Source organism: Rhinolophus sinicus, chromosome X (genome assembly GCF_036562045.2).
Source record: "Rhinolophus sinicus isolate RSC01 chromosome X, ASM3656204v1, whole genome shotgun sequence".
Classification (NCBI taxonomy): domain Eukaryota; kingdom Metazoa; phylum Chordata; class Mammalia; order Chiroptera; family Rhinolophidae; genus Rhinolophus; species Rhinolophus sinicus.
Genome location: NC_133768.1, coordinates 97643217 through 97667510, shown reverse-complemented (window position 1 = coordinate 97667510; position 24294 = coordinate 97643217). Strand labels below are relative to the sequence as shown.

Below are 24294 nucleotides of genomic sequence, written 5' to 3'. Positions count from 1 at the left end.
CCTGTTTCCTAATCATTGAAATGAGAATAGAATGTACCCTCACGGCATGATTATGATTAAATTAAAATGGAGATTTAAAAATACCGCATATACACATTGTCTTATCTAAGGAGGGGCTCAAAAAAGAGGAACTACTGTTACCATTTCCAAGTTACTTCAAGCCTCATTCGTCATACTGCATCCTATCTGTGGGGGGGTACTTCCTATCAAGGACTTTCCGATTAAGTCTAAACATCACTGCTTTCACCTCCTTACACTCCTGCATTGAGTCAGGTTAACGAATGTACTTGCTCAAATCTAACGTAGCATTTGATCTGAGAATTAGGAAAGAGCGGTTTGGTCAAGAAAAGAAGCTGTGGTGTGCAGGCCCACCACCTATGCCCAGGACCACGAACGAGGAAGCTGGAGAGGATGGCAACGAAACAGTACGAGTGTGGTTGGTGCCATTACTAGACTGGATAAAATTACTGTCAGCAAACTCTAACCTACAAAACTTCTCATTTACAAAAAGAAAGACCTAGCTTTAACTTGGAAAAAGGACTATTTGTGTGATCATGCTTTCAGCCAAACTTTGAACTGCCTTTCTACCTAACTGGATACAGAATTTACTCTCTCCATAGAATGAAACTAACATTTTCATGACATTATCCATTACAGAGCTAACAGGCTACAAATCAATGCGACAGGATTCGACTGCTTTGAGTCACATTGCTGAAATGGTCCAATCGTGACCATAAGCAAATATATCCAGACTTACACATAAGCACCAAAAATTTGCCACCCCATAAGTTACGTTCTGTTAGGTTTCTGTTTGTTTCTTTTTTAAACATCAGTCTTCCTCCTTTCCCACTAGGTATATAGGTAGAAAAATAAATGAAGTCAGCAGATTTAGTTCTCACTAGAATAAACTGTGACTCAAGTACGGTGAGTGGTTATTCGCAAGGCTATAATTTTTTTTTAATGACAGATTTTCCTAAAAGAAACCACTATAACATCTGTCCAAGCACTCCAAGGGGAAACAAAAAAATACATAAAGATTAAAAGTCTATTATTTTAACAGCACATTGCCAAACACAGACAACTAGGATAAAATGTCAAGGAACCTCAAAAAATAACTTTAAAAGATGCAACGTTCAAGTCATTCAAACGTGTAGGGTCCACAAAGAACAGAAAAACAAGTCCGAGAGCAGTTCTACTTGTGCATGATGGCAACTCAGACTACTTCATGTAGGTTCATTCAGGTATCTAAACCCAGCAGATGGATGAGCAGTTTGGTTTTTACTTCTTTGCTTGCAGATGTGTGCACAGATTAGAGGAGAGGAGAATCTTCCAGGTGCTGATGGAAGCACGGCAGGCTTGGTTCCCCTTTGATAATGTATGAAGGCAGATTTAGTTGAGTCAAGCGTTATCAGTTTCCCTAAGAAACAGTCTTATGCATGCTGAAACAGACGAGTTACTGAATTTGTCATGCTAAGTATTTACAGTCATTTTCATAAAGTTAGCTCAGTAACCTGACAGAATAAAAAAGGTAGTTAATTTCTTGTATAACCTTTTACAACGTGAATAACTTCATGGGTAAATGACGGTGAAGTTCAAAGCCCCTCAAACATACATTAACAAGAAATTATTGACTGCATGAAGAGGCACACATCATATAAAATGCACACTTCACAGGTTCCTGCATAGCAGGAAAGTCGCTACCACTACATAACAAATGGCTCTGCCAACAGTTAGAGCTGCCACTCGAGGGTTCAACTGTAGAATTCCCTTAAAATCTCAAGGTGTGTTTGGAACTGCACAGATACCTTTGGGAGAATACGTACATTTTGGGGGGCAAGTTATTTTTCATTGGAAAATTTGAACATCATGTAAATAAACCAATTTTTGAACTGGGTACGATTTAAGGCAATGCTACTAAGACCCGAGCAGGGGGGAAATCCACAAAAGTTTCTGTTTTCCTCCTGAAACATTAACAGGTCAGAATCAACATCAGAAAGTATCCCCCTCCCAGGCGTTCAATGCCCCTTTAGGTATTTTCGGCATTACAAAATAGTATCCACTTTCATACTCTGAATATGAAATGGAAAACTGTTACGTACTCTTCCTGGAAAACTGTAAAAAACAAAAACACATGGCAGCTTAGGTATTTCGTATTAAAAAGTAACACAAAAATGAAGACAACTACACTGGTACGCAGACGCATCATGGCTCTCAGGATAAGCTCTCCGGAGCACAGAATTTCTCTTACGACAGACTTCAGTGTAGTGTGCAACGATCATGGATTCATAAATTAACTTTTAACATCAACTACAGACTAACAAATGACAATTAGACACAGTAAGTTCAAAATTTTTCCATTTTGCTCCTGTTGGCTGCTAAAGAGCAGCGATTTAAATTGATATAAAAACTTCTGACCACAAAGCTTACTATACAGATAAAATACAGAATCAAAAAGTAAGCAGCAATTGAGTTTCTTATTTAAACTTATCCGGTATAGAATATTTACATATTTGGGAAGAAACCTCCAAAACCGTCATTCTGTTTATTCCCCTCCTGCCCTCCCAGCCCTTCCAAATTGAAATCGGGTACCCTGAACTATATACACCTGTCCTTTGGCTAAGCTGGCTGGATGCGTCTCCTCCTATGGTCTTGGTCTGAAAGCAAAGAAACCAAGTCTTGGAAGTCATCTGCAGCCTTCTTTTCCCAACAGCAGTGTACTGTCATCAGTGGATCTGGTCTTTCAGAGCAGGGGGTGGGGAAAGGGTCCTGCACTCCACTCCCCAACCTGAACAGGGCAAGATCCGAATGCCATCAGCTTCTTGCGCCACAACAGGTCACCAGAGAAAACGGAAAGAAAAAGGTCATGACAAAGGCAGCAGCAATCAACACTGAGTTTCCCAACAAAGGAACCTCTCCCCGCTGGGCTCCCCCAGAAATAACACTCCCTCGTTCCTCTCCCCCGCCCTTCCCACAAAACAAAATTAATTTACATCACAAGAACATGGTACTCTGGTTAAGTGTCAGGTAAATACAACAAAGAGTGAATCTGTCACTTTTTATACTTTAACTGAGACATAAAGCTAATGAAACACACAACATCACTGTGAAAATAACTTTCTAAAACAGTGCAGCCAAGAAAACATAAAAAAAGAGTTTGTTCACAATCTGCCTTGTACAGGATATTTATATTCTTTCGATGCCATATAAATAGCATTTATATAGCTTAAACATTCAGAGACATGCACTGGGACTTTTTAGGTAGTACGAATTTCTTCACAATCACATGTGCAAATTTTACAAACCACTAAATGAGTATTAGTAAGTTTAGGCTGGACTGTGTCTCGTATTATCTAACAAATTTAATGGGGGTTCAGAATCATCCATAGGAAGAACCAGGCGTGTTCCCCGAATGACCAGTTCGTGGTCTCCAAATGCAACCTCCCGATCCAAGGCATCTTCAGAACTGTTTCCCACAAATCTCCTTGGGGCACCAGCTGTTGCTGATTCGGTGTTCACAGTGGAATCCCCATATGTCAAACTAATGTCGCCATCATTGAGAATAAGATCAGAGTCATCATCTTTCAATTGTTCCTGGTTCTAAAAGCAAATAAAATACGTTTTAAGAATTGTTGTGAAATTCAAGAAACATTTCCAATAGGAGACTTTTTAAAGACTCTCCATGTGAACCCCTCAGGGGAGGCCTTCTGTCCTCGGGATAGTCTAAAGTCCTTGCCTTGGCCTAAAAGATGCTGTTGACTTTGGCCTTCAGCTTCATCTCCCACCACAGTCTGCTTCCCCTACCCCAAGAGCCCCACTGTGTGCACGCTGGACTGAATTGCTGACAGCTGCTCACATCTCTCAAGCTTTCTCCTACCTCCTGTCCCTTTCGCCCTCCTCCACATGATGAGGTCTTGGCTTAAAAGTCACTTTCTCCCGGAAGTCATCCTTAATCTTCCAAGGCTCACTCAGGTGTCCCTCCTGTGTTCTCCCCTGGCATCCTGTACTTACCCATCTCCCTAGAGTGGCCCTCGCCCATGTACCATAACTGCACGGGCACTGGTCTGTTCTGTGTGTCCTGCCCTGGTACTAGGCTAAGTCCCTTCTATGCTCTAGTACAACAACCTAACAGTTTGAAGCATGCAGAAAGTATTCACTAAATGTAGGTTCAATTGATTATTGGATGGATTTATATAAATGAAGCTTTTACTTCTGTATTAACAATGCCTAGGAATACAATATCCTCCAAATACTGGGGGTGCCAAAAAAATGTATACACATGACTTGCATTCATCTTTTGTTACTGGTATACATTGAGTCTTACAATTTTAATATAGTTTCTTTCCTTTCTTAAAATGTGTACACATTTGTTTGGCACCCTCTGTATACTGAACCCTCAACTGCATACTTGTCTCCCAGCTTGATAAGCTTTGGTTCTAATGGAAACTTTATGGCCAAAAGAGTATAATTAAAGTTCTACAAAAGGGAAATAAGTCAAGAATATACAGTGCCATTTTGGTTAAAAAAAAAAAAGTATGTGTGCACAGAAAAGTGTGGAAGGCTATTCAACTAAAATGATTATAGTTAGCTGTGCGTGACAGGATTGCTACTGATTTTTATTTTCTTCTTTATGTTTCTGTACTATCTGAAATTTCATTATAATAAACACATACTATTTTTTAAAATCAGAAAGTCATTTTTTAATGTAAAGAGTGATAATGAGTCTAAACACTCATACTGACCGAGCAAAAACAGTCTGTGACTACACTCCTTGAGGGAAGCAGAGCTGATAGAAACATCTTACATCCAGCTCTCCAATCCTATGTGTGTTTGAACATTTTACATTTATCCAAGAGAGTCAAACAGACTGCGAAGACCATTAGATAAAAATAACAAAAACACAATTTGTTGTTGCTAGAAATTTGCTTCAATACTCAAACACATGTGAATTGCAAACTAAACCCATAACCATAATCCCTTCCTGCCCAACTAGTTAGAACACTAAGTGTAACTAGTGTCTGTCACTTGATTCATCAATACTCACAACAAAGCTCTGTGGCACCTTCACACGTCAGCAGGGGCTCTTTACCACCTTCTCATGTCTTTATTAAGTTTGAGGTTTGGGGCAACAGCAATCAAATTTTTAAATGCATATGCCTTTTCATCCAGCAATTTAACCTTTAAAATCTATTCTATACACCTTTATATACTTGAGTAAATTTATATGCACAAGGATATTCACCATAAACACTGTTTGCAAAAAAAAAAAAGAAAAGGAAACAGCTTAAAGGTCTATCCATAGGAGACTGATGAAATCACTTTCGGTGTAGCCACACAGCGGGCCACTATGGAGCCACAAATAGAGAGAAGGTAATGCGTCTCGTGTACTCATAGAAAGGTATCCATTATCCATGATGTATCATTAAGCAAAAAAAAGCAAGCATCAGGACAATACACTGATTGTGATCTCATTTGTGTAAAACAATAATAAACAGCTGTATATACACATATAAGTCTGTGACCATAAAATATATCAGGAAGTAGCCACAATAAACCCTTAATAAAGACTGCGTCTGGGGGATGCAGGTGGGAGAAGGAGGGCAACTTTTATCTCTCACTGTACATTCCATATTGTTTGAATATTTGACCACAGCATATTACTTTTATAACTAAAAAGAGTCATTAACAACAAAAGTAACATTAAAAATTAAGTTTTATGGATGTCGTGAGTTACACTGTGTCCCTGCAAAAGACGTTGAAATCCTAACCCCCAGTACCTACGAATGTTAACATCAGGTCGTTAGCATGGGCCCTGATCCAATATGACTGACTGCTGGGTGTCCTTATAAAAAAGGGGAAATGTGTATGTACACACACCCACACACAGAGAACGCCATGTGAAGATGAAGACAGAGATCTGTGTGGTGCATCTATCAGCCACGGAATGCCAAAGCTTGCGAGCAAACCAGTAGGAGCCAGGAGAGGAGCATGAAACAGGTTGTCCCTCACAGACCTCAGAAGGAACCAACCCTGCCCACACCTTGACCTCAGACTTCTAGCCTCCAGAACTGTGAGACAATCAATTTCTGTTGTTAAACCATTCAGTTGTGCTACTTTATTACAGTAGCACTAGGATACTAATACAATGATGTTGTTTTGCTTTATTCCACAGGACACACAGTCCTTGTGGAACTCTTCTGGCTTTTTGTGATGGCCAAGTGGGTCTCTGGAATCCAAGGGCAAGCCTCACTGACTTACCAACAGAGCCGGCTGACCCCTCTGCACAGAGCCACGTGGGCTAACAGAGCAGAGGGAACGGAGAATGTGCTTGGGGGGAAGAGGGTGGGCGATGAGGGAGGGGGAGACAATATGGGGTGTTCCCCTTACCCCACCAGTACAATCTGTCGGAAATGCGCATGAGTCAGTGTAACACAAAGCTGTAGCGGACTCCTCCCTGACCCAGGGCGCCATCCCCAGTAAGTCCACTCTTCACCACACCTTCTGTGTGGGGTCTGCACTAACACAGCATAGAGAAGGTCGTAGGGAACTGAGGCGTGCAGGCCTACACTGCTTCACCACAGCCTCACCTCTCTACTCAAGGTGTTGCCTCAGAGTAGTCAAACTGGTGGGTTTTGTTATCATGGGCACTGTCTTTGATGCCAGATTACTTTTGAAGGTTGAGTTAGAAGCAAAAGTTTTTTAAAAAGAACTTGAAAAAATGTTCATATTTTAAAATAAAAGCTGGTTAGCATTTGTCATTCCTTTCTTTGTTGCAATACTTGCTGAATCACCAATCATATCTTGGTAGCTAAGAAAAAAATGTGGCATGTAGATTACATCTAGATATGCTCTCACCTCCCAGCAATGTGGAACAAAGGTAGATAAACCTTTCCTAATATCCAAAGATGGAAAGTATGAAATAAAAGACCATCTGATTAATAAATTGTTTTATTAATCCTCTCAATATGACTGTGACAATCCTAATTTATAGATTAAAACATGCACATATAGTACTGAGCTCAGGCACATACTGCAAATCAATGAAAACCAGCATGGAAACAGAAAGAAAAAAAAATCGCCAACAGCAAGATGAGGTACTATTCTAGATCTATTTTCAAATGATGTTTCAAAGGCTATGATTTATAGATTTCAGTGTATTTTCTGGCTGAGCAAAACATGGATTTTATACCTTAAAAGGCAAGCAAAACAAAAGAAAACAAAACTAGTAACCCAGACACAGAGCACATAAATTCAACCTAATCAAGAACTCAGGTTTTGGATAAAACCCACTTACTTCATAAGCCTGGGGGCTGGTTAGGCATCTCGCAATGGGTCCACAGCAGGCAGGCAGTGTTGTTGTAAGAGGAGGCCCACTGTGTGTGAGCAGAGGCTTCAGATAGCTGTGCTGGTTAAGGAAGAGCTCCGTTCCTTTCTTCATAAAAATTTAAAAGAACAACTCATTTGACACAGCGCATCACAGTGTATCAACCATTTCAGAGGACAGCAAAGGGCTTTCACATATGTTGTCTCATTTCATTACCACATTATGTCCGTGAGCTAGCACAGGGAGATTTATTATCTCTATTTCACAAGTATGGAAACTGAGGCTCAGAGAGGTCCATGATCTGCCTAAAGTCACACAATTAAGTAAATGAAGGACCAATACTCAACCCCAGATTGGTTTGATTCCAAATCCTGTGCCCTTTCCACCACGTCATGTTTCCTTTCTGGCTTCACTGAAACCAAAAAGACAAAACCTCTCCCAATTTAGCACTGAAAGAGATACGAAGAAAGTAAAGAATGATTAACAGTCAGAAAAGAGATGAAATATTCCAGTGGTATACAACACACTAATAAATGGTTTGAATCATTTATTGTGGATTTAGCTGGCCCTTTGCATGAGTTGAAACTTCAGTATTAAAGGAAATTAATTCTATTTTTAAAAATTATACAATATTTTAATTCTATATGAAACATAATATACACTTGGATAAGCTGGTTTAATTTCCCCAGTAGATAGTTTATAAATATTTGTTAAACTGATATAAAATACATACTATTTTCACTTTAAAAAGATTGTTTTATTTAATGTTATTTACATTAAATTGAATAGTAATATTTTAATTCATTTGCAGTTGAATATACAACTGTCAATAACTTATGTTGCTGATTATTCAGATTTAATATTTAGTGATTTAAAATTTTTAATAAGGCTTCCAGCCAAGATGACACAGCAGGTAAACGCTGTATTTACTTTCTCTCACAACCACATCAAAGTTACAACTACAGAACAACCATCATTGAGAAACACCTAAAATCTTCCTGAACCGAAGCCCTACAAGTTCAGTATTAAAGGAAATTCAATTCTAAAAACATTGTAAAAAATTATGCATCACTAGTTCCTCTATCATAGACCCTCATTTCAGTATTTGTTTATTCTCCAAAAAGTAAAAATAAAAATAGACATGATAATATATACAATACTCAGAAGAAAAAAAGGAGTGAATCACAAGAAAAAGTAAAGAAAGGGAGAAAGACACATATATATTCCCACTTTCTAAAATTACAACCTAAGGTTTTCAATTAAAAATGAGGAAGTCAGAGAAAATAATGAATTCCCGTATTTATAAATTCTAAGTAAAGATTAAACTACATAAATGCACTTCTGTTACTTTATAAAACATCTGGCCATAAAAAAAACACTGATAAAGTCCACTGGTGCACTGTGTATAGAAACTACCAGATCTTAGTCTAATGGTACTTAATAGGGTAGTAGTGAGGCTATCAAGCCTTGGTGTTTAACTCTATATAAACAAATTCCTTAAAAACCAAAACTTACCAAAGATTGACAGAAGAAGAAAAAAGAAAATCTGAATGGTCCTATATCTATTAAAGAAATTAAAAACCTTCTTATACAAAACACTTCAGGCCCAAGAGGCTTCACTGGTAAAAATTTCTCCAGCACTTAAGGAAGAAATAACACCAATCCTCCAGAAAATGGAAAAAAGAGAAAAATTCTTCCCCACTCATTTTATAACACCAGCATAATCTTGTTATAGAAACTTGACAAGACATTACAAGGAAAAATATCACAAGCCAGTATCACTCGTGAAAATACACAAAAATTGGACACAAAATATTAGCAAATTAAATCCAGTGTCATATAAAAAGAATAACACATCGTGACCAAGTGGGACTTGTTCTAGCAATGCAAGATTGGTTTAACATTCAAATAATCAATGAAAATCAGCACAATAACGTATTACAGGAGAATAAAATAAATACATGATCTCAATTGATACAGAAAAAGTATCTGATAATTATTAAATATCTGCTCATGAGAAAAAAAAAACTCTCAGCAGACTAGAAATAGAAGGGAATATTCTTAATTTGAAAAGGACATTTCAACAATCTACAGCTAATATCACACTTTATAATGAAATACCGAAAAATGTCCCCCTGAGGTCAGGAATAAGACAAAAATGTCCACCATCATCATTTATATTCTACACTGTAGTGCAGAGGTCCAGCTAGGATAGTAAGACATGAAAAGGAAATACAAGGTATTTGGGAAAGAAAGCATTATTATTCACTTGTTTGTATGTACAGAAACCAAAAAGAATCCACAAATTATTAAAAATAATAAGTGAACTTAACAAGATTGCTGGATACAAGGTCAATATCTAAAAATCCAACTGTGTATCTAAAATACCACAAACATGTAGGAAATAAAATAAAAAACCATTTGCAATAGCATAAAAATATCAAATACTTCGGGATAAATCTAATGAAAGATGTGCAAAGCTTGTTACTGAAAACTACAAAACATTAATGAGAGAAATTAAAGAAGGTTTAAATAAATGGAGGGAAATATTGCGCTCAAGGATTGGAAGACTCCATGTTGTTAAAATGTCAGTTCTCTCCAAATTCATTTATAGATTTAATACAAACCCAATAAAAGGTTTGCCAGTGGATTTATTTTTGTGTGTGTGAGTATATGGAAAATTACAAGCTGTTTCTAAAATTTAGATGAAAATGCAATGAGCCAAAAACAGCCAAAGCAATACTTAAGAATAACAAACCTAGAGGATAAAGTACAATAATTAAGAGAGTTTGGTATTGATGTAAAAATAGATAAATAGGAGTCCAGCAACAGATCCCCACTTGTATGGCCTTAGTGATTTACAACAAAAGCTCCTCTGCAATTCAGTGGGTTAAGGACGGTATTTTAAATAAATGGTACTGGGTCAGTTGAATACCCATATAGAAAAAAGCAGATCTTGACCCATACTACACACCATACACAAACTCAAATTTGATAGCTTAGAACAATCACATTTTTAGAAGAAAACAAGAAAATACATTCATGACCTTGGGATATAAAAGATTTCTTAAGACATAAAAAGTACTACCCATAAAAGAAAAAGTCTGATAAAATGAACCTCATTAAAATGAAGAATTTCTGTTCCTCAAAAGACAGGATTAAGAACACAAAAAAAATGCGCTATAGATGGGGAGAAGATATTTATGATACATATAACCAACAAAGAACCCATTCAGGAATATAGAAAGAACTTCAAATCAGACAAGACAACTCAATAATGGGCAAAAGAACTGAACAGACACACTTCGCAAGTGAGGATATTCAAATGGCCAAGGAACTTAGGAAAGGATGCTCAACCTCACTGGTTATCACAGAAATGCAAATTAAACCACAGGAGGTATCACCACACACCCATCAAAATGGCTAAAAATTAAAAGGCTGACAGATACGAAGTTTTCCTGGAGATGTGGGACAACTGGAACTCCCTTGGCTTGCTGGTGCAGGTGTAAATCAGTTACAACAACTCTGGAAAACTGGTTGGCAATATTTATGAAAGCTAAATACACACTTGCCCTAAATTCCACTCCTAGGTATCTAACTCAAGAAACGGGTGCCTATGTTTATCAAAAGATACATACTCGCACATGAATGTTTAGCTTTATTTGCAATAGACAAAAGCTGGAAACAAACCAAGTGTTTATCAACAGTAGATGGTTAAAAAAAAAACCCAACCCTGTTGTATATTCATACTATGGAATACTAACTAGCAATGAAAAAGAATGAATTACTGGCACAGGCAACAACACGGATAAATTTTACAATGTTGAGAAAAAGAAGCAAGGCATAAAATAATACATAATATATTATTGCATTTATATGAAGAACAAAAAGAGGTAAAACTAATCCATGTTGCTAGAAATGAGAATCGCGGTTTTCCTTTGCGGGTGGATGGGGAAGGCATTACTGACTACAAGGGAACACAGGGTGCTTTCTGGAGTGCTGAAAATGTTGTGTATACTTTATATGCATGGCAGGCACACAGGTGCATACGTAGGTCAAGATTCATTAAGCTGTACACTTAAGATTTGTGTACATTACTGTATTTAAGTTGTATCTCAATTAAAACAAACAATCTGGCTACACGAAGGAACTGTAATCTAGAATGAGGAATGCTTCATTCCACTAGAGCACTAGGTTTTAAAATTACCAGGTCGTAGTATTTAATAGGGTAGTACTGAGTCCAACAAGTCTTGGTGGTTAGTTCTATGAGAATACACAGAAAAAATGAACTATTATTCTACCCTTTCTCTACATTAGGATCATTTCATTGTTTTGTATATTATGCAGAAAATATACAGAACAGTTTATGCAGGAAACACTAAACAATTTTTGTTAAATCAGAGGCATGAAAATTCCCAAGAGAGATGGGAGTGGCTTATACCCAAAATGCTGAAAATGGAGCCAAAAGTAATGACATAATCATTAAGCAATTTTAAAGAGCCAGGATCTCTTTCCCTAATGGGAGCCTTAATACCACAGATAGGCTTACATTTTTATTTCCATACAGTAATTTAATTTTGAGTACTGTAAAAAGTGAACATAAAATTCTATCCAACAGACTTCAGTAAGTAGTAGATTCTAGTAAGTTTCAAGTGCATTTTTCTTAAATATACAATGCTTTGATCAGAAAGGCGAAAGCAGGGGAAAATGTTGTGGTTGTCCCAAATTTGCTTCAATGGAACATAAACCAGGTTTTGATTCACTTACTGATAAGTCTGAGCCAGAACTCCATGGTACATTTTACTAGTTCCATTTTCAAATAAACTAATTTTAATCGTGTAAAAATGTTGTTGTTTTTTTTAAAAAGGCATAATTTAAACAGGTTATAGAATATAACATGACCCAAAGTATAGCTATGAAGAAGACTGTTACAAAGAACAATAAAGACACTGGCAAACAGTGAAACACGGGCGTTCTGAGTGGAGAGGAGAATCTGCCGGTTTTTGGAAAGGTCAGAGAAAAAAGGCCTATCGCTGACTGTTGTGGCATCTAACATTACGTGCTTTTTCCTAAGGCAGTCTTTCCTCTCTTATTCTAACAAGTACACTGACGAGAACTGACAAATAGTTTTTTTAGGATTCACTAAATTAGCTACAGGACAACAAATATTCAAGTTTGCTCAGTAAATAAACCTATATAGCAAGGAAAGTCTATCATAAGGGCTCCTGAATCCCCTTCACACAGGCAGCTTCTGCAATAACCAATCCCTACTGGTTTCTTGGGTTTTTCAGAGGAATTCATTTGTGTGGGTTTCCTTTAACGACCTTCTCCACTACACTGAAGGGGAAAGGGAAGACCAAAGGCAAGTTTTATAGTCTGCTTCAGGAAGGGAATGGCCAAAAGAGTCGCTCTATTGAACTATAATTGTCCATGTCCATACTAACATGTTTTTCTCAGTTAAGGATACTTATGATCAAAGTTGTACCATATCCGGAAGAGCCAGGCACTCTCCGCTTTGGTAGTTCTTCTTTCATTTTCAGGAATACCCTGCAAACAAATAATGAAGAAATCAATACATACACAAAGATAAAAACACATTTATTTAGAGTCATTTCTTTATAGAATCAGAAATATAACGCTTTATGTATGAGATACTCTCCAACATACAGAACACTAGAAGTTTAATAGCTTGTATATTGTGGTTTTGGAATAAGAAATTCAAATGTTTTTCTGAACACTTCCATCACGTAGGCTGCTTGCTGATTTGTGAGATTACCGTCATTTTAAAAAATCAATGTGAGATAATTCACCCTTTAAATGTGAAAGGTCTACACCCACAGTGTGAATTGCACCTTAAGTAGAAAACATCACACTGACAACCCTATCTTGGGGAGTTACCATGGGTCCCAAAAGTAATGGACGTTTTCAAAGTTGCTACTATGTTCTTAGAACTCTAGCAAAATGAAAGCAGACACATTCCATGGTAAGCCTGACTGGCTAGGAAGTTTGAAAACTAACATAGCAAGCAGGCCTCTTCAAAAACAGCTTCTAAAAACATCAGCTGGGTCCTTATCTGTAATATGGTACTGTCAGTAGCGGGGCAGTTAGGCAATCTGGTTCATCTGAGCTCTGACATGAACTAGTTAGGCAAGTCCCTTTCCCTCTGTGGGCCTGAATTTCTTCATGTGTACAATGTAAGGGTTAGAGGATTTCGAAGGCCCTTTCTAGCATGAATGTTCTATGGTTCCATGATTTTTGAAAAGCACAGAGTTTAGATTCTGGGTTGTGGGTCCTTCCTATCCCTCACGATCCTCGAAATAAATGACAGTTCCTTTCAACATGTATACATAATATAAAAATGTCTGAGAACACTTCATGGCCTTACAAGAGCCGAAAATTACCTGCATTTCCTTTCACATCAGCAGGCCCAGGTTTATGTTTCTGGCTTCTTGAAGATCAATTAATCTATAAATCTCACGATCCCCTCACCACATAAACACCTGCACACCCAACCTCCACACACTCCATTTTTACTATACTGTTTCTCTGTGCTGCCCAGTGGATACTCAAAATACTGAGTTAACAATATAACAAACCAAGACACTCACAGGGTTTTCAAGGCAAGGGAAAAATGTTATTTTTTTCTGTATGTCACAGGTGGTACTCAGCAACCTGGCTCTCTCCCTGTCACTCTATTTTCATTTCTCCTCTGTGGTGATAGCGGTGGCATATGTAGCAGGTGGAAACTTATGAGATAGTGATCCAGCATTTGTCTGGTGGGCTGCATGATAACTTTGCTTTTGTTTGGATACTGAGTGGGCCCTGACGCGCTATTACCGCCTGGGGAGCTACCCCCAGCAGCTCAGCATCATGGGAATTTAGCCAGCCTGGTTTGTTCAGGTATTTCAAGCCCATGGAATTACACTTTAAGGTCTGACCACAAAAGAGGCAAATAATACATCACATACACAACACATCACTCAACAGCTAACAAAATTTGTATTTAGGAAATGAGCCTGGTGAAGGTTTTCTTGCACCACACCCTGAACACAAATAGACCAGGGCTTCTTTCAGAGATGAAACAGAATTGTATTTCCAAAGAGATGCTTTCCATCTTCAAAAACCTGATTTCTGTGATTTCCCATCTAAAATCTAGGGCAGAGCCATGTATTCAGTGGTGCTCAGAAATCATTAAAAAGTGGATAGAAAATACCAGAAAAGAATGGTTAGTCTAGAGAAGGCACCGAGTCACACTGCGCTCGGTCTCCCAGGTCCAGGGGCAGAGGAAGAAAGTGACACACAGAAGCAGGCAGGGACTTGTGGGCCAGGCTGAGCACAGGGCAAGACAGTGCTGTCTCCTGAACAGGCACAGAAGACTGGCTGAGGAGTCCAAAGCTTCCAGGCAGTTTTCAAGGGCAGCTGCTGGTCATCCAACTTGAAAGCTACACAGGAACAGCAGCTGGAGCGGGGCTTACATCAGAGACAAGCCTTCATGCGCAAACCAAAGTGGAAAAAGGCTCCCTGTGCCAGAGAAGTCACTTGAAAACCCAGGAGTGCTTATGGGACTGCTCTCCTCTGTAGCCAAAGACCATGCTGGTCCACAGATACGAGAGCTGTCATCCCCGATAATGATACGCTGTCTAAAAGTTGGTTTTGTCTCTATCGTGCCATGAGAAAAGCCAGGAATGATGCTAGTTAAAAGCTGATGAAAATAGGACAGGGATCTAAATAATAGTGGCATGTTTTCTTTCCAAACAACTGCACATTCGACAGAAATGCCAGGGACAACACAAATGCATATTTACCAAATGTTCTTGGTCTGAATCAACGCCAACCCTACAGGAGAAACACAAAAGGCAAATGAGATTTTGAAGCCAAAAAAAATAAAGTCTATTTACATATGTATATTGTCAGGCAACGACTTTTTTCATTGCAGAAGCTATGGAATGGTTAATGTTTTCTTGCTTCTCTGGTTGTTGACATAAAATTTTGGCTCCTGCCACTTTCCTTAGCAACAGCTTGGATCCTCAGACAAGCAGGGTCTACTAATGACTCTCTTCTTGCAACCCCACTTCCCAGTTTCAGAAGAATACCACTTGCTTCTCTGAGTATAAGTCCACTGTAAGAGGGTTGGGGAAGGCAGCATTGCCCCAGCTATTGAATAAGAACTCCGGGTCGTTCCAAAAACAAGCCTGGCACAATGCAGTTCCAAGAGGGAGTTGTATGTTTTCAGATCCCTCAGCTCTCATGGTAACATTCTGTTGTGATGACTGAAGAGAGGGTCCAATTACAGTTTTGTTTTGTTTTCCCCCCACAGGCTAATGGATAGACATTAGCCTTGGTTCTTCACAATTCTTTTTCATCTGCTTAGAATCCCTGCTTTCCATATCCCAGGGAACAGCTTCATTACAAAGAAGTTCTCTTTGACTCCCCTCTATCTCCTCAACACGAGCACTCACCAACTCTGCTCGTTCTTTCTCTAAGCTCTCTCCGATCCTGTCTCCTTTCCACTCCAACTGCTCAGACTCAGGCCTCGTACTGACTCACGGGGTCTGTAGCAACTGGATATAAGGTTTGTCAGCTGCCAAGCTCTCCCCTAGATTTAGCTGTCTAAAGCACAGAGCTCACTGGATTATTCCCTTGACAAAAGACTCTGAGAGTGGCTTCCCACCAGGAGGGTCAAGTCTAAAGTCCTTTGTGTGGCATTCAAGACTCTCTACAAACCAGCACCTGGCCACTCCAGCCTCCCTTTCCCCTCATTCTATTTTACACACCCTCTGTTAACCATACCCGACTGACTACTCCTCTCCCAAATCTGTCCTCTCCCGACCCTCCATGCCTTCGCTCATGCTGCTTGGTCCCTGTATCTAAAATGCACTGTCCCTCATTTTTTTCTACTCCTTTTCGAGTTCCAAATGAACCATCCTATGACCCCTTCAAGCAGAATCATTTTTTTTTCTTTGTGCTTTCATCGCACTTTCTAGATTGCTCTTTATAATATTAAGCACAGTATAGTTATTTACCTGTCAGTCTCCCCAAATAGACTGTGAGCTCCTTGAGGGTAAAGGCCATGTCTCAATTCATGTCTGTATCCCCAGAGTCTAGCACAGTACCTGACACACAATAGGTGCTCAAATGTTTATCGATTAAGGTGACTACTACAGACAACACAGAAGAAACAGCAGTGTGAGAAGCTGTAGCAGTAGCATCCCAGAATACGAATAACACCGAAGGGAAGAAAATGATACAAAACCTCATCTGGAAGGCAAGTGAATCATGGTCAAGCACTTGAAAACAGATGGCCATGACCAGATTCGTAATTCCAAGAAAGGCTTATTTCTTCTTTGTTAAAATGGCCAGAAGCTGTTCAGTATCTTCTTAGCCACATTACACTCTAACCACATTTGTGCATCTAAAGTGACACCTAGTGGTCCTGGAGAGAGCACATCTGTAATGCTCGGAATAATGTAATAAACACTTAGAGAGCACTTATTATCTGCCAGGCACTGCGCTAGGCACAGGGCACAGACATGAATTAGACACAGCCTCTGCCCTCAAGGGGCTCTCAGACTAGTGGGGAGGCAGACACAACTGGAGCATAATCCATCCCCACGGGCTTTGCAATCAGGAAGAGCTGGGTTACAATCTGACCACAGCTCCTGTCTAGCTGTGTCAAGTTATGCAGCCCAATGAACCGCGATTTTATCACCTGGGAGATGGGGATAATATCCACCGCACAGTGTTGCTGCAAGGATTAAATGAGAAAATGCATCTAAAGATTTTAAGAGCGTCTGATACATTGTTAATACAAGTGGTCACTTTTAACAATATTGTTACAAATCTGATACCCTGTGTTAAACAAATGGAAGAGGGCAGAAAGGGGTATGCACTTGAGCTGTGTCATTTCTTAGGAGTGAAAGAGAATTCAGGCAGAACAGTAGGAGCAAAGGCTCGGAGACAGAGAAGTGCAAAGTATGTGTGGTAAATGACAGGGAGCCAAATGTGACTGTCACAAACTATGCAAGGATACAGGGATAACTAGCTGGCTGGTTGGCTCTAACTCACTGAGGATCCTTTGTCCACACAACAGCTGGAGTGCTGCTTTTACCCTGCAAAATAGATCATATCACTCCCTTGCTTTATAATCCTACAAGATTTCCAGTTGGATTTTCAAATCCAAACTCCTTACCATGTCCTACAAAATCTGAAAGCAGAGGTCCACAAACTACGGCCCACAGGACACATCTGGTGCACCTCCGTTTGTGTAAATAAAGTCTTGTTGGAACACAGCCACACCACCTGATTTACGTACTGTCTGTGGGGCTTTCTCGCTAGAGTTGAGTAGTTGAGACAGAGACCATATGGCCTGCAAGGCCTAAAATATTTGCTCTCTGGCCTTTTACAGGGCGCGCTTGCTAACCCCTGCCCTGGTAGGATTTTGCCCACCCCGTTTCCTACCTACCCTTCATCACTGTATTCTAGCTATGTGGGCTTTTTTCCTGTTCGTTAAACAGGCCAAGTCTATTCTTGCCTCCGGGCCTTTGCATTTGCTTTCCCCTCTGCCCGGACTGCTCTTCTTCCTGCTCACTGTTTAACTGGCAATACCTTGTCCATCAGGTAGGACTGAACTTAAATGGAACCTGAGAGAGACCGTTCCTGACCTCTCCTGACCTCTGCCTATAAAACACACTTGGGCCCCACTTACTGTCACAGTACCTTCTTTGTCATCACAGCATTTATCATCATCTAAGATTGTCGTTTTTATTTATTTACTAGTTTATTGTCTTCTCCCAGTAAAGTATAGACTTTTCGAGACCAGGGACCTTTTCTATCTTACTACTACCACTATACTTCTCTAGAGCAGGGTCTCAACCTTCGCATTACTGACATTTTGGCCCAGATCATTCTCTGTTGTGGGGGGCTGCTCTGGGCACTGCAGTGTTTAGCAGCACCCCTGGCCTCTACCAACTAGATGCCAGTAGCAGCCTCCTTTGATTGTGACAATCAAAAATGCTCCAGACATTGCCAAATGTCCCATGGGGGAAGGGCAAAATCACTCCCAGTTGAGAACCACTAAGTTAGAGCTTAAAACAGTGCCTGGCACATGGTTGGTGCTCAATTGGTATTTACCAAAAGGATGACGAAAAGGCACATTTGCAATGCTGTGCTAGAGCTTTACAGACATTAGCTCACTGAATCCTTACAACAACCCTAGAAGGTGGGTACTACCAAACACACATTACAAATGAGGAAACTGAGGCTTAAAAAGAGTAAAGAGCTTGCTTAAGATCACAGAATTAGTAAAGGAAGGAGTAAGAACTCAAAGTCAAGTCTAAGTCTGCATTAATCTTAAATTTTAAGGACTTATCAGCATCCTCAAAATTGTACTAGAAAAATTTCGGGGGAGGGAAGAGAAACTTATATTCCAGTCTTTCGTGGCAAAAGGGCCAAAATAACCCCAAAGAATAGCAACAAGAATTAACCTAAGACTGTAAGGTAATGTACATAACTAAGTACCAAACTACACTTACAGGACAGGCAAGATGGGGCCAGAAAGCTTGCAAAGCTGGTGAGGGGGATTCAACTTTATGTGAGTAGAGGGGTTTTGTGGGGTTCTTAGCGGGGAGTAAGAGTGGGTATTTTGTTTCGTTTGTGTGGAGGGCAGTTAGGGCAGAGAACTGATTCTACTTAAACAATGAGACTCCGTTTAAGAGTATTATTTTCCCTAAATCATCTTACATTTAATTTTGTTTTTCTTAGTAGAATAAGGAAGAGTCTTCATTTACAAGCTCTTGAGAAAAGGAAGGAGTTTAATACTTCCAAAATTTACTACCCTCGTTTCTTGATGAGGCTCCTCTGTCCACCATTTAATTGTCTATATGACCTTGAGCAACTTAGCAATTTTTTAGTATATGTGCTGCCGAAGCGAGCACAACTTAGTAACTTTTTAAGCCTCTATTTCCTCATTTGGAAAATGGAGCTATTGTGATTAAATAAACGTGTAAAATGCACTTAGCACAATGCCCAGCACATAGTAGGTGCTCAACAAATGTCAGGTCCTCCCTGAAATAATAATCAGGGTTATACGAACATTGTTTTATGTATTTTCGGTTATATACAGTAACAGCACAGAAACAGTGATAAAGGGATTTGAATAGTAAAAAGAGAAAAAGAGAATAATAACAAATTCAAAGTGTGATTTAGGGTTGGTTGGGCGTTAGAATGTTAAAAGAAAGGTATTACAGGACGAAAAAATCGAGAACAGATTCTATAAAATGTGAAATAGTTGTTTTCTCTAATGAACTCTACACATTTTGAAAGCTCAGTAGCTCTTAAGGTCTATGAAATTTCAGCCAAACACAGAACTAAAATCTACAAAGGCCTTAGCAACATAGGCTGCTGTATCCATGGAAACACTGCAGAACTCTTGAGATACAAGGAAGCTTTCCAATTGAACACATTAACTAGTGTGTATTTAAGATGGAGACCTTCCATTCTCTACGTTGGATTGGCAGGTTAGAAACTGTGCTGATCACAAAGATGAGAAAGAATGATAATATCTAGCATTGATTAGGGATGGGATAAACAGGACTGTCTCGTGGGCTTCAAATAAAAGAAAAAATTTTGATCCAATCTGGTGATATGGATCAAAAGCCTTAAATACATACATATTCTTTGACCAAGAAATTCCACTTCTAGGAATGCATTGTAAGGAAATAATCAAACAAATGCACATGGGGAATGCATTTACAAATGTTCACATTGTTAATGGTAACAGTAATAGCAAAATCCTCGAATGCTCATAGTGATAGCAAAATCCTAGAAACAATACAAAAGTCCAACGGTAGGGATTTGGTTAAATAAATTATGATACATCCAGCCATTAAAATAATGATTAACATAAATGTCCATGCTATATCATATTTAAAAATCAATTCACAACAGTACCTGTAGTGTTGCCCCTTTTTGTTAAAAAATATATATAATATACCGCAAGAGGTCTGGAAAGGCATCCCTCAAAGTGTTAACATTTTTTATTTTCCTTTTGCATATTTTCCATTTTTTCTATACTACATATTATATACTTTTTAAAAGGAAAAAAGTGAAAGATAATAGATTTGTCAAAGCTTAAAACTTTTTCATGATTAAAGAAAAATAACCTGAATTATAATTTAATGTTAAAATGAGGTCCCCGCTCACAACTTACCTTATATGCAAGCACGACAGCATGGCAGTGGTGCCACCCCCAAATACCCACACAGTAAAAAACACAATCAGAAGTGTCGTGCTGAACATCATTTGTCGGGCGTAAGTGGCAGTATCCCGAATGGCCAAGGCAAATGCCATTGCGCCACGAAGACCTAAAAGGGAACGGAAGAGGTATTTCTTTAGTAACTCATACCAATGCGAGCTTTGTAAACTCAGAGAAATACAGCACATTCTGAGAACTTAGAAGCATGTGAACAAATACGTAATATACCAAAAAATGAGTACCAAAAAATGTACACATTTTAAGAAAGGAAAACACTATTAAAATTGTAATACTATATATAGGTAACAAAAGATGAATACAAGTCACGTTTGACTTCTGCAATGACAAGAGATGCTCAAAGTGGTTCCCATCAGCGTCCAGACACTTCTGATTATGGCAAACTACTGCCGGAGTAACGCTGACCAAAGTGTCCACTTGTATACATTTTTTTTGGAACCCCTGGTATATCATCATATGTAAGTATATACAAATACACAGAGACTTAGTAGATAATACTGACATGCATTCTTTTAACAATATTTTGAAATTTATTTTTAAATTTACATACAGTAAAATTCACTCTTTCTGGTGTACAGTTCCACGAGTTTTGACAAACACACAGAAGTGTGTGACCACGACCACAACCAAGACACAGAACCGTTTCATTACCCGCCCCCCCCCAAATTCCTTTGTGCAACTTTTTAGTCCAACCTCTTCATCAAACTGCCAAAATCCTGGCAGTCACTGATCTGTTCTCCCTCACTATGCTTTAAAGTGAGGGACATTTATAGGACATTCTTCCTGAGAATGTCCTAGAAGAGGAATCACACAGTATGTGACCTTTTGAGACTAGCTTCTTTCACTCAGCACAACGCCCCTGAGGTTCATCCACGTTATTGTGTAGATCAGTTTGTTCTTTTTAGTGCTAAGTAGTATTCCATGGCATGACATGCCACACTTTGCTGATTCATTCACCCATTGCCAACACAGACAATTGGGCTGCTTCCAGATTTTCACAATTGTGAATAGAACTGCCATAAACATTCACATACAGGTTTTTGTGTGAAAATACATTAATCTTTATCTTCTCCACTTATGTGTGACATATTTCTGAACTGGGAATTTGGAACCAGCACATGAAAAAGTTCCCATAGAAAGGAATGGGTCACTCTAAAAAAGTTTTCTACTGGCAGTTGCAATTTCAATGTTTAAGGGAGTCTTATGTTACCAGCATATCATTTCCATTTAAAAGCAAGCTGGCATATGTATTGTGAGTGGTTTCTTGGAGTGAGCAAAGAAGGAAAGGGATAACTTACCAGCAAACATCATCATGTGTTGAAAATTTGATCCAATCTTACTTCTTCTACCCAAGTTAAGTAAGAGGGACAAGGGGTAAATATTGGCAGCTCTTCCCAAAAAAATAGCAATCTAAAATTATTAATAGGTTAAGGATAATTTCTTTTCACTATTAATATTATTTAGAGTCTACATTCAAGATTGTGAAAGACTACCTTAGGAAGCTCCGTTTCTAACACACAATCTTTTGATCCCACTGTCTGACACAGAGCAGTCCAATGGAACTTTCCGTACTATCCAACATGTTGTGTACCTGAAATGTGGCTAGTGTGACCAAGGAACTGAAAGTTTAATTTTATTTCATTCAAATTAATTTAAATTTAAATAATCACAAGTGGTTAGCTGCTACCAATTTGGACAGTGCAGATCTAACATACAGAAAACTCTGAGATGAAAGGAAATATGTTTAAAAGCAGAGCTTCTTTGTTGTAATCTTAAGATTATTAATATAATAAGCTAATTCATTTTAATTGTCCATGTTGGTAGGAGGAAACTTGCCTTTGCTTCCTCAGAACACAGAAAAGAACAGCTCATGTATACCTGAAACTAATACAATATTGTATGTCAACTGTAATTAAAAAATAAAACATTATTTTTAAAAAAGTAAGAAAAGGCAGCTCAAACACCTCTTATCACTGAAATTTCTGCTAGTCCCAATGTGTTCCTCTGAGTCTGTAACTTCCACCCTGCTTCAAAGGGAAGACTTAATGGGAATTCAGAATAGTTTTAACTAGAAACCAATGCTAGTGTCTTTTCCTCCACTTTGCTGTCTATAGACACTCCTACTTTACAATTACTATGTTTATTTCAGGGGTTACAATATAGCCTCCACCCCATTTTATGAAAGGAATATAAAGGAAAGTCTAAGATTAAAAACAAAACAAAGTGGAAACAGAGCTGTACCTCTGGAAATGGGTAGCATCTGTAAGAGTAAAGCAAAAGGAACTGCACATAAGCATTGTATGCTCTTTGATGAACTTCTATCTTGATTAAACCTTGGTTAATTTGGGTCTTTGTCACATTAAACTAAACACATATCCTAGCTAATATAGTCACCAAGAGAACAAGTCTCCCTGGTCAGGATAAATTTTCATGGTAGGATTTTTGTATTAAGGAACTTCAAGTCCTAACGGACTCAGAAACCTAGGGAGAATATTTAGCCTCATTCCCGGTTAAGTATAGTGGGTCAAGCCACTTGACTGCTCAACAATTTCTCAAACACTAGCAAGGTATATGAAGTTACTGATCTCATGGGAGTCTTCCAGCTAAGGTTCTTTTATTAACAGGGCTTTATCTTTTTTGCCTGAAGTTCATTCCCAGAAGACTAAGACTCTGCAGAATGGCATTTCAGTAATAACTCACTTTCTAACAGAGATCCTACTTAGAGTTTTAATTTAAAAAATATTTCTGCTATTCTCTTTGGCAGAATATGCATTCTTAGGTGGTTTTCAAAAATACTTCTTTTGAAAAGCACGAATTCAAACATCCTTCTTTCTAACCACAATCTCTCCTTTTTCACGTTTCGTTTTCTATCCCACTCACAAAATTATTCCACGTCACTGGGACCTCCAGTCCAAAGACCCCACTACTTTTCCCTCAGTTAGTCCTCTCCCTGCTTCACTTCCCTTCTTAGCCACATCTCAGTACTCTCCAATACCTAACATTCACTCGCCCCTCTCTGTGCTTTCTTTGCACCCAGTTGACAAAACCCCACACCTACACAGTTTTCTCCACGCTTACAGCTAAGTACTCCAGAACAAAGTCATCCAGCAGGGCAGACTGATTCTACTTTTAACAGCTATTCCTCAGACTCAAATGGGTCCCTAATACTGCTCAGCAATCCCACTGCATGTCTTTGATCAACTCACTCTCCCACTCTCTACAACTATTTCCAAACCTTCTCCTTAAAACTCCTGTCACCTGTGGAAACCTGCCTCCAAGATGGTCTCCAGTGACCCCTGCCTGCAAGCACTCATAGCCTTATTTAGTCTCTGCTTATACTGTACCGGGGTCTGTCTGCGTGACAGACAGAATACAGCAGAAGGGATGATGGTATATCACTCCCAAGATTAGGTTATAAAAGGCACATTGGCTTCCATCTTGAGGCTCTCTCAGCTCACTCCCTTTGGGGGAAGTTGTGTTGTGAGCTGCCCCAGTGGAGAGGTCCACGTGGCAGAGCTGAAGCCTCTAGCCAACAGCTGTGTGAGTGAGCTTTGGGTGGATCCTGCAGCCCCAGTCAAGTCTGCAGAGTGCAGTCCCAGCCCAGAGCATGACTGCAACCTCATGAGAGATCCTTGAGCCAGAACAGCCCAGCTAAGCTGCCATTGGATTCCAGACTCTCAGAAACTGTGTGAGATAACACATG

At 39.0% G+C, this 24294-nt stretch overlaps 1 protein-coding gene across 2 annotated transcripts in view; it reads right to left on the bottom strand.

Annotated features, from left to right (window-relative positions):
* Window positions 1–929: 929 nt before the first annotated feature.
* Window positions 930–24294, bottom strand: part of SLC9A6 (solute carrier family 9 member A6) — a 50501-nt gene continuing 27136 nt past the window's right edge. Inside the window, exons 11-17 of one of the 2 annotated variants that reach the window (XM_019714667.2) lie at window positions 21890–22001; window positions 20529–20682; window positions 16345–16434; window positions 15127–15157; window positions 12789–12868; window positions 7292–7397; window positions 930–3597 (exon numbers count right to left, since the gene is read on the bottom strand). In XM_019714667.2, the coding sequence (XP_019570226.2) occupies window positions 3325–3597; window positions 7292–7397; window positions 12789–12868; window positions 15127–15157; window positions 16345–16434; window positions 20529–20682; window positions 21890–22001 (846 nt within the window). In that variant the 3' untranslated portion in view covers window positions 930–3324. The remainder of the gene's footprint in view (window positions 3598–7291; window positions 7398–12788; window positions 12869–15126; window positions 15158–16344; window positions 16435–20528; window positions 20683–21889; window positions 22002–24294) is intronic. The other variant, XM_019714669.2, reaches the window with a different exon arrangement.